This window comes from Hippopotamus amphibius, chromosome 3, assembly GCF_030028045.1.
Source record: "Hippopotamus amphibius kiboko isolate mHipAmp2 chromosome 3, mHipAmp2.hap2, whole genome shotgun sequence".
NCBI classification, from domain to species: domain Eukaryota; kingdom Metazoa; phylum Chordata; class Mammalia; order Artiodactyla; family Hippopotamidae; genus Hippopotamus; species Hippopotamus amphibius.
In genome coordinates, this window is record NC_080188.1 from 110,676,664 (window position 1) to 110,688,670 (window position 12,007).

Below are 12,007 nucleotides of genomic sequence, written 5' to 3' on the forward strand. Positions count from 1 at the left end.
ACACCTAAACAACCAAGGAATCACTACAGAAATCAAAGAGGAAATCAAAAAATATCTATAAACAAATGACAACGAAAACAGAACAACCCAAAACCTATGGGACGCAGCAAAAGCAGTTCTCAGAGGGAAGCTTATAGCAATACAGTCCTACCTTAAGAAACAAGAAAATTATCGAATCAACAACCTAACCTTACACCTAAAACAACTAGAGAAAGAAGAACAAAGAAACCCCAAAGGGAGCAGAAGGAAAGAAATCATAAAGATCAGAGCAGAAATAAATGAAAAAGAAAGGAAAGAAACCATAAGAAAAATAAATAAAACTAAAAGCTTGTTCTTTCAGAAGATTAACAAAATTGATAAACCATTAGCCAAACTCATCAAGAAAAAAAGGGAGAAGATGTAAATCAACAGAATTAGAAATGAAAAAGGAGAAGTCACAATGGACACCTCAGAAATACAGGAGATCATGAGAGACTACTACAAGCAACTACATGCCAATCAATTGGATAACCTGGAAGAAATGGATACATTCTTAGAAAAATACAATCTTCCAAGACTAAACCAGGAAGAAATAGAAACCATGAACAGACCAATCACAAGTACGGAAATGGAGGCAGTGATTAAAAATCTCCCAACACACAAAAGCCCAGGATCAGATGGGTTCACGGGAGAATTCTACCTAACATTTCGAGAAGAGTTAACACCTATCTTCTCAAACTCTTCCAAAATATTGCAGAAGGCAGCACACTCCCAAACTCATTCTACGAGGCTACCATCACCCTGATACCAAAACCAGGCAAAGATGTCACCAGAAAAGAAAACTACAGACCAATATCACTGATGAATATAGATGCAAAAATCCTCAACAAAATACTAGCTAACAGAATGCAACAGCACATTAAAAAAATCATACACCACGATCAAGTGGGGTTTATCCCTGGGATGCAAGGATTCTTCAATATATGTAAATCAATCAACGTGATACATCATATCAGCAAATTGAAGGATAAAAACCATATGATCATTTCAATAGATGCAGAAAAAGCTTTTGACAAAGTTCAACACCCATTTATGATAAACGCTCTCCAGAAAACGGGCATTGAAGGAAATTACCTCAACATAATAAAAGCCATATATGAAAAACCAAAAGCCAACATCGTTCTCAATGGGGAAAACCTGGAAGAATTCCCTCTAAGAATAGGAACAGGACAAGGGTGTCCACTCTCACCACTATTATTTAACATAGTTTTGGAAGTTTTAGCCACCGCAATCAGAAAAGAAAAAGAAATAAAAGGAATCCAAATTGGAAAAGAAGAAGTAAAATTGTCCCTCTTTGCAGATGACATGATATTATATATAGAAAACCCTAAAGACTCTACCAGAAGACTGCTAGCACTAATTGATGAGTTTAGTAAAGTAGCAGGATACAAAATTAATGCACAGAAATCTCTTGCATTCCTATACACTAACAACGGAAGAGCAAAAAGAGAAATTAAGGAAACTCTGCCATTCACCATTGCAACCAAAAGAATGAAATACCTAGGACTAAACCTGCCTAAGGAGGCAGAAGATCTGTATGCTGAAAACTTTAAGACACTGCTGAAAGAAATCAAAGATGACACAAACAGATGGAGGGACATACCATGTTCCTGGATTGGAAGAATCAACATCGTGAAAATGACTGTACTACCCAAAGCAATTTACAGATTCAATGCAATCCTGGTCAAATGACCAATGGCATTTTTCACAGAACTAGAGCAAGAAATCTTATGATTTGTATGGAAACGCAAAAGACCCCGAATAGCCAAAGCAATCTTGAGAAGGAAAAATGGAGTTGGTGGAATCAGGCTTCCTGACTTCAAACTATACTACAAGGCCATAGTGATCAAGACAGTATGGTACTGGCACAAAAATAGAAAGGACGATCAATGGAATAGAATAGAGAACTCAGAAGTAAGCCCAAACACATATGGGCACCGTATCTTTGACAAAGGAGGCACGAGTATACAATGGAAAAAAGACAGCCTCTTCCATAAGTGGTGCTGGGAAAATTGGACAGCAACATGTAAAAGGATGAAATTAGAACACTTCCTAACACCATAAACAAAAATAAACTCCAAATAGATTAAAGACCTACATGTAAGGCCAGACACTATCAAACTCCTAGAGGAAAACAAAGGCAGAACACTCTATGACATCCATCAAAGCAAGATCCTTTTGGACCCACCTCCTAGAATCATGGAAAGAAAATCAAGAATAAACAAATGGGACCTCATGAAACTTAAAAGCTTTTGCACAGCGAAAGAAATCATAAAGAAGACTAAAAGGCAATCCTCAGAATGGGAAAAAATAATTGCCTATGAAACAACAGACAAAGGATTAACCTCCAAAATATACAAGCAGCTCATGCAGCTTCATACCAAAAAAGCAAATAACCCAATCCACAAATGGGCAGAAGACCTAAATAGACATTTCTCTAAGGAAGACATACAGATGGCCAACAAACACATGAAAAAATGCTCCACATCACTCATCATCAGAGAAATGCAAGACAAAGCCAAAATGAGGTATCACCTCACACCCGTCAGAATGGCCATCATCACAAAATCTGGGAACCACAAATGTTGGAGAGGGTGTGGAGAAAAGGGAACTCTCCTGCACTGTTGGTGGGACTGTAAGTTGGTACAGCCACTATGGAAAACAATTTGGAGGTTCCTTCAAAAACTACAGATAGAACTACCATATGATCCAGTAATCCCACTCCTGGGCATATACCCAAAGAAAACCATAATCCCAAAAGAAACTTGTACCATAATGTTTATTGCAGCACTATTTACAATAGCCAGGATATGAAAGCAACCGAAATGCCCATCAACAAATGAATGGATAAAGAAGATGTGGCATATATATACAATGGAATATTACTCAGCTATAAAAAGGGATGAGATGGAGCTATGTGTAATGAGGTGGATAGAACTACAATCTGTCATACAGAATGAAGTAAGTCAGAAAGAGAAGGACAAATATTGTATGCTAACTCACATATACGGAATCTAAAAATGGTACTGATGAACTCAGTGACAAGAACATTGATGCAGATACAGAGAATGGACTGGAGAACTCGAGGTATGGGCGGGGGTGGGGGGTGAAGGGGAAACTGAGATGAAGCGAGAGAGTAGCACAGACATATATATACTACCAACTGTAAAATAGTCAGTGGGAAGTTGTTGTATAACAAAGGGAGTCCAACTCGAGGATGGAAGATGCCTTAGAGGACTGGGGCGGAGATGGTGGGGGGGACTTGAGTGGGGGGTAGTCAAGGAAGGGAGGGAATATGGGGATATGTGTATAAAAACAGATGATTGAACCTGGTGTACCCCCCAAAAAAAAATAAAAAAAAATAAAAATAAATAAAAAAAGTAAGACAACATTCTGAAAAAATAAAATAAAATAAAACAATTCATTGACATTATACTATTCTGATTTAAAAAATACTCCAAAATCAGACTACAAATTTAGCTCTCTTTGTCCTCATCCAAGGGGCGTTAGAGCCTCGAGGTCATTAGCTAAGTAAAACAGAAATTGTCCTGTGTCCCTGAGAAAAGAAATCAACTGAAGAAAAAAAAAAAACAAAAAACAAAAAACCCTTAATTAAAAGGAGAAACAGAAAACACAAAATTGTTTACTGTTTGCTTTGAAGGACTTCTGAATAAGAGAACTGTGAGTAAAATTAATTTTATGGTAGGGACGTGACATTTCTTTGCTCTTGTCTGCCTACAATTAAGATATATATATATATATACACACACATATATACAATTAAATTATAATACTAATCTCATCTCCAATATTAGGCATGGTTTTAATGGATTTAAAACTCTGAAAACCATATGTTACTAATCACTAAGGTGAATATTTTTTTATGAAAATACTTAGAAGAATCCATAGGTTGTGGCTTTTCCACCTCTCCCCCCTCCCTCCCACCCTCCCTCCCTCCCCTCCTTCCTTCCTTCCTCCCTTCCTTCCTTCCTTCTTTCCTCCTTCCCTCCTTCCCCTGTTTCTGCCTTTCTTCCCTCCCTCCCTCTCTCTCTTTTCTTGCCCTCTTCCTCCTTCTCTCTCTCTCTCTTTCTTTCTGTTGCTTGAATTTCATCCAGTTCCTGATGGCTTTATTGTTTAATTATTATTTCAGAAAATAAAATGTAAACAGACTTATAGTAGATGTAGTGGATAATACCACCAACTCTGTATCGCAGAACACTGTAATTTCATTACAACTTTTTTGAAAATAAATATAAAATCATTTAACACAAATAGAAACTGTTCATCAGAACTGAAACATATAGTGAAATGACATTCTTGAAGCAAACTGGAAAAGTTTCCAAATTCATGGAGAAACTCCTTAATATTTTTATATTAAGGAAAGATTTTATGTGACTATAATATTTAAGGAAGAAATTAGAAATTGAATAGAAATTGTTTAATAATTCTAATTCCTACATTTCAAAAGTTTTTATCATCCAATGTCTATTTAATAGTCACAATACATGTGGAAACTTTAAAATTACTTATCATTACGTCTTATTCAGAACTTGCCTCAAATCTGGTTCAAGCAAGTTAGTAACTTAGTTGTAGATTGTTCATTTCTAATTCATTTTTCAATTATTTGTTAATTTTACTTTGTTTTGTTTTTCCAAAATATTTGTCTGTTACAATTGGAGAAGAATTAATACAGGACTTCAATGTGATGAGAGAGATAGAGGTGAACACAAAACACAATAGTGAGAATAGCGTATCCCACACCAGTCATGAGTGGAGTGTAGCTAATTAATAGTGGAAATTGTTATCCATTCATACATCAAATGGTTATTGAGCAATTTATATGCATTAGTCCCAAGGAAGCATATAATATTCAAATATTACATTCTGTGGTCCCCTGAAATTACCTGCTGTAGTAAAAGTAACTTGGATTTTGAGTTGTACAAGCCTGAAATAAAATCTCATAAGGCCACTTATTTGCTTTGATCTTGGTTGATTTATATAACATTTTAAAGTAGAGTTTAACAAAAGCATTCCCTTGATAGCAGGAAGTAACACTCAAATGCAAAACCAGTATTTGAGATTTGATAAATACCTCTGCTGCTGAGTTCTTTATGATTCCTTTCAATTGAAATAAACTGACTATAATAACTATTAGAACATCAAGAAATCACAAAGATCACCCTGAAATCACTTTTTCCAGCTAATTTTTAAATTATAATTACATGATGTCTCAAAAAATATTTGGATAGATGAGAAAAAATGAATTATTTTAAAAAATTTAAATAAATGCAATTATTAAAAAAAAATGAGAAAGGAGAATTCATGGAAAAGGTCATTCCAAACAGAATTGTCAAATTTCTTGCTATAGTTAATATTTTTATTATTTTTACTTTCAATTTATTTTCATTTATATAATTCCAATTAGGTTTTAATATTCTTATCACACAGCTGAATAACAAAACACAGCATCAATTATTTCATTATCAGTAATGAGAAAATATAGCTATCTCTCAGCAGACCTAATTCCTGATAGGAATGTTTTCTGATGGTTTAATTTTTGTGAAAGAATGAACTTTTTTAAACCAGAGTTTAATATCTAATTTAGATGTTTTTCTAGGACTCATTCCTAGTGACTGTGACTTTTGAAAGTACAGTGCACATAGTTTGTCATTGGCAGACTGCAACTCAGGAAGATAAAGGACTTTACATATTGAATTTTTTATTTTCACAGATGCTGCCAGGAGACCAAACAGCAGAAGGCAATTTCTCTTCAGTCATGGCGTTGGTTCTCCTAGGATTTTCTGACCTTCCAAACCTCCAGGCGTTTCTATTTGGACTTTTCTTTCTCATATACATAATCATCTTAACAGGAAATGGTGTTATCATAATAATCACAAGGGTGGACTCTGTTCTCCAGGCTCCCATGTCTTTTTTCCTTGCAAATTTCTCCTCACTGGAAATCTGTTATGTGTCTGTCACTCTCCCCAGGATTCTACTGAACCTTTGGACTCAAGACAGAAGCATTTCCTTGCTGAGCTGCACTGCCCAAATGTGCTTCTTCCTTGTTCTGGGAACCACAGAGGCTTTCCTTCTGGTGGTGATGGCCTATGACCGCTGTGTGTCCACTTGCAACCCTCTGTACTATCCTCTCATCATGAACCACAAAATGTGTATCCAGCTGGCTGCTGGTGCCTGGCTCAGTGGAGTTCCAGTCCAGGTAGCACAGACATGTCAGGTGTTCTCACTGCCTTTCTGTGCTTCAAACCAAATCAACCACTTTTTCTGTGACATCCCCCCATTGATCAAGCTGGCCTGTGGGGACACTTCACTTAATGAGGTGTGTGTCTATGCAGTCTCCGTGCTATTTGCCATGATCCCTTTTCTGCTGATACTTGGCTCTTATGTCAAAATCATTTCTACCATCCTAAGGTTGCCCTCAGCCACAGGGCGGTCCAAAGCCTTCTCCACCTGCTCTTCCCACCTCATAGTTGTGCTTTTATTCTTTGGTTCTGTTACTATCACCTACTTAAGGCCCAAATCAAATCATTCTGCAAGAACCGACGAGATGCTCTCTGTTTTCTACACTATTGTGACTCCAATGTTTAACCCATGATATACAGCCTTAGGAACAAGGGTGTGATTGCAGCTTTAAAAAAATTATTACTTAAGAAAACAGTTTAGAGAGCAGCAACCGAGATGAGCAGAGCCAGTTGGTGGCCGCCGTGTGGGGGCTGAACATTAATAAAATTATCCATGGAGAACGTTGAAAATTCAGTGGATTCAAAATCCATTAAAACTTCAGAGACAAAGATCTTACATGGAAGCAAATAGTGGACTCTGGGATATCCTTGGACGATAGTTACAAAATGGATTACCCTGAAATGTGTTTATGTTTTATAATTAATAATAAGAACTTTCATGAGAGTACTGGGATGTCATGTCGGTCTGGTACAGATGCAGATGCAGCAAACCTCTGGGAAACCTTCAAGAACTTGAAATACGAAGTCAGGAATAAAAATGATCTTATATGCAAAGAAATTCTGGAATTAATGTCCAGTGTTTCTAAAGAAGATCATAGCAAAAGGAGCAGTTTTATTTGCATGCTTCTAAGCCATGGCGAGGAAGGAAAAATTTTTGGAACAGATGGACTTGTTGATCTGAAAAAAATAATAGATTTCTTCAGAGAAGACTGTTGTAGAAATCTAACTGGAAAACCCAAACTTTTCATTATTCAGGGCTGCCGAGGCACAGAACTGGACTGTGGTATTGAGACAGACAGTGGGGTTGAGGATGACATGGCCTGTCAGAAAATACCTGTTGAGGCGGACTTCTTGTATGCATATTCTACAGCACCTGGTTACTATGCCTAGCGAAATTCAAGGGAGGGATCCTGGTTCATCCAGTCACTTTGTGCGGTGCTGAAACAGTACATTCACAAGCTTGAGCTTGTGCATATTCTCACTCGGGTTAACATAAAGGTAGCCATAGAATTCGAGTCCTTTTCCATCGATTCTGCCTTTCATTCAAAGAAACAGATTCCTTGTATCATGTCTATGCTCACAAAAGAACTGTATTTTTAATCACTAAAGAAATGGATGAATTTTTTTTTGTATGCCAAGTGAAGAAATGGCATAACTGATACTGTATTTTCCTCTCATTTAAATCTAATCTAATCGCCCAGGTAATACTCGGAAACATGTCACTTTCATAGCAATAAAACTACGATGAAGCTACCTCAAACACAATCAGGTAGTTGACATTGAATTTAGTTAAGAATAAATAAAAATGGATAGAGATACAGTCATTCTGAGAGGAAATGATTGTAAATAAATGGCTCTCAGAATTAACAAGTTTTAGTGATTACCTATGCTACAAATTTTCAAGGAACTATGGAAAATGTTAAACATTTCAGGAATGTATTTCATTGATATGGATATGCTGTTGTATCAGGGAAGCTGTTCTGGTTTTTGTCAAACTATAGAAATGATGATGTGGAATATTGTATCTTAGAACTTGGTGGCCCATGTGTGTGGTCAAAGGCTTGAAGACCTGGATCTTAGAATTAATATTTGGAGATAAGACAATGGTATTTTTCCATCACTTCTCTGAGCACATGGTTTTGTGATGTTTGTCCTGAGCATGTCTCTGTTGTTTAAAAAAAAAAAAAAATCAGGTTTAGTATTGAAAAAGGAACTAAATATTTTACTTGAAAATATGTGAGAAAACTAAGTTGACCCTCTCAAGGTTAAATGCAACATTAATAGAGGGAGACAGAGTTAGGACTTATAAGGTGCTGAAATGCAACTCTTCCCACCAGCTGCTGGGCTTCGCATTCCCACAGAATATCTGAAGGGCTCTTATGTCACAACCTCAAACTTTGATCACATTGATAGCAGCACGAATTGAAGAAATTCTATAGGAACATATTAAAATACACCTTACAGAATACACAGTGAGGTGTGAGGAAGAAACAGTAAATCAATCCACTGGGCATTCTGTAATCAGAAGATGGTTTGAGCCTGAACAAGGACACAGCACAGCCCATGTGATGAAGGCAGAGCCATAGACTACAGGTTTCAGGAAAAGGAATGCTGGCTAGTTATCTTCTTATCTTGGGATGCTCCCAAGACAACAAGCTCCAAGGAAGTGAACCAAATCAATCTTCTGAAATGGAAATTTTCCAAAGATGGTGAGAGTCATAATAAAAATCATAGCATTCTTTTTTTTTTAATTTTTCAGTAATGGCTTTTAATTGGATGTTAAATTGAATTCTTATCTGCCTTTCTGTAGATAGCACATTATATAAAATACACTTAGCACCACTACCACTGTAACTATACTCTGAATAACAATTCACTTCTCACTTTACAATGAGGGGGAGCAGAGCTGCTGTTGTCAGCCTGTCAGAAATTAAGTATGTAAATTAATGCTTAAGTATATGAATTTGCATATGATTTACAAGAGTCCAGGAGTGTTGGGGGGGTGGATACTGAGGTTTCTCTTTCCCCTTCAAGGGTGAGGAGTGCTCAGTGACCTTTACAGACTGCACGTGGGCACAGGTGTGCCCTTGTGTGCACCTGGCCACCAAGCTTTGGCTGGGAGCTGAAATACTCCTGAAGAGCAAATCCTGGCTTCCTTCCAGAGCATCCTTTCCTACCATCAATGAATGTCAGCCCATATAAGCAATTTCACTAGAATTTCCTCATTTTCCAATATAAGCAGTGAGTGTGGCCTAATACTATGGGCCCTCATCCATCCTTTGCAGAGGATGGAAAAAATCATAGCACTCTTTGAAGTAAAATTTGTGAGCATGTTAAGTTGTATACTGTTGATGTTTACAATCAAAGGAGAATGTTACTGTTATGACCATATACTGTTCTCTGAAATGAAAGGACCATGGCACCCAGGACTTTATCAGTCATCCAGTCTTCCCTTCTTTGGTGCCCAGGGAAACTGAAGGCCAGAGAGGAGCAGCAGCATGGCCCCCAGCTGGGAGCCTCCTAGCTCAGGAGGTGTTGAGCTGTCCCTGCCCACTGTATCCTGATGTTTTTCAGTCTGACATTTCCTGTGAGCTTTCTTTTGCTAAAAGAAAGGAACTCACATTTATAAGTGAGAGCTATTTGTTTTGACTAAGTAACTTTTTCTAAGTAAATGCTGCATGTAATGGTATCTTAAGGTCTGTTCTTGTGTGACAGTTTTATTAAAAATTTATTATTATGAGTTTTTATTTCCAAATATAAATTTTAACTTAAAATTGCAAAAAAATGTGTAAAGATCTTAAAAGTCACTTTAATAAGCTTTTCTCATCTTTATCATCAAAATACAATTTAATTTCACTCTACTCATGTTTATTGATGATGTAATCATTCACAATTGTGATGGTGAGTCAAAAATTATCCCCACTCTGGCTGTAGAATTTACAGGTTTTAATATAAATGGAGTGCAGATACTTTTTAACGCACCCTCGTATTATGAAATCACTTAAAATTATTAAATATTTTAGATTCTCTGACAAAGTCACTTGTGACTACATCTTTAATAAGAAAGTTTTTTTATTCTGTAAGACAAATGCTCTTTTTCATAGCACATTATAAATTTACCCAACTCTAAAATTTTCAGATAATTTAAGCTGCTAGAATTTTGCTTAAAGTGTGTAGAAAAAAGTCTTTGCCTTTACAATTGATCAATTATTTACAAATATTATGCTGGTCCAGCCATTTGTATTTATGACACATTCATTTCCCATGGTATGTTTATGTTAGATATGTAATGAGAGAGTGAACACAAGACTAAATTATAAATCATATATTTAATGGTGAATGATTTAATTGCATGCACTTTCTCAAGTATTAATTAAGAAAATGTTTCTTTGTGTATCCAGAGGGAGCTGAACATCTGGATCTTTCTTCTCACTTCTTCCCAGGGTGATGAAAATTGAATATCAAATGTTAGACACAGCTCTGTCATCCTGCTTTAAATATATTTCATTACTGTGCTTCATATCAGTTTCCAAAACATTTCCTACCTAGAATCTTTGCTAGAGCTCACTTGAATTAACAAAGTTGAAAGTGAAAAAAAATCTATGACTTTTTTGTTTACACTTAGTTTAAAGGAACACACTTGAAACTTAGGAGAAAAAGAAAAGCTAAGGCAAAGATCCACACACAATTACTTGATATCACAAATAGTAATAAATATACATTGAAAATGCCTAACACTGCCTGCCTTACAAGCTGTATTTAAATAAGTATAAATGTAACTAATCTTTCCCATTTGGTCTTTCTTTTATGTATGTGAAATTTATCAGAGGGTACAGATAAAATCAAGAATTAATCCATCATAAATATCCTAATAGGAAAAAATACTTGGAGGATTTTCAACAATTCATTAAACACCTGCTCTTCTGTTTTGAATATATAACTCAGAGGATATTCAGTCTCTGTATCTAAAAATTATTGTTAGTAATTGTAGACTATATAATTTGTCTAACAATAATGTCACTTTATAGGTTTAATAACCTTTGTAGATTTTTTTTCCTTCAGGTTAGTTTCTCTTCATGAGAGCTTACATTATAATTGTAACATTTGCTTTATAAATTTGAATTTTTATTTTTAAGGGCTTACATTTTAACCTCACACCTGGTTAACATGATGCCTATAACATCTTTGTTTTTAATGTACATATGAGTGTAAAAATCTTAATCTACCTCATGTATTTTTTTGCACTGTCAAAAATTAACTACATTCCAAATGGGGATAATGACAGTGAAGATACAACAGTTGTGGGAGTGCTACTCTTTTCCTTAATCTTTAGATAAATATATGATAATATAATGAAACATCATTAGTCCTGGAATTAAGATAACTGATTTTTGTTTCTAATTTATTATAATCTGTGCATTCTCGATTATCTCAACTGTTCTCTTTATATCAATTTCTCTGTCTATAAAATAGTATGAATGCCTACAATCATTAATTATGTCACATCAATATTATGAACACATGATCCTGGATTCAAAGAGTCTTGCTGGAAATTTTTAAAATGTTGGAGAAGGAAGCATTTGTCAAAATCTAGTTTTCCATAGAATGAAGGTTACTCATTTAAATATTGACAATATTTTTATTCCAGCAATACTAATACAAATTCTTTTATAATAACTTTTATATTTCCCTGCCTCCTTTAAAACTTTGGGCAGAGTTCATTCTGCCTTGGCTTCTCAAGACATACATGAATAGATATCTGCTACTGTCCTGGGCTTCCAGGGTCTGCCACTGTTTGCAAACATGGGACAGTTAGCTTTACACTGACTCTCCATAGAACACATCTTCTTTCTCTCTTCTTGACTCTCATCAATTGGCTTTCAAACCTCCAGAAATATTTTCTAATTTATTAACTATTTTTCTAATAAGTTTTTCATTGTCATCTATCATTACTTATCACACTGAAAGAGAGCAGATAGCTTTTTAAG

The 12,007-nt window shown here is 35.6% G+C and overlaps 1 protein-coding gene and 1 pseudogene across 1 annotated transcript; both read left to right on the forward strand.

Annotated features, from left to right (window-relative positions):
* Positions 1-5,770: 5,770 nt before the first annotated feature.
* On the forward strand, positions 5,771-6,652 carry LOC130849922 (olfactory receptor 10AG1-like). Its single transcript, XM_057729173.1, has one exon. It carries the CDS (start codon positions 5,771-5,773, stop codon positions 6,650-6,652), a length of 882 nt encoding a protein of 293 aa, XP_057585156.1.
* A 140-nt stretch (positions 6,653-6,792) lies between these two features.
* Positions 6,793-7,409, forward strand: LOC130849832 (caspase-3-like; annotated as a pseudogene).
* The last annotated feature ends 4,598 nt before the right edge of the window (positions 7,410-12,007 follow it).

What these genes read in the sequence shown, in the direction of transcription:
- LOC130849922 (XM_057729173.1), top strand. Translation starts at nt 5,771, where the DNA reads ATGCTGCCAGGAGACCAAACAGCAGAAGGCAATTTCTCTTCAGTCATG.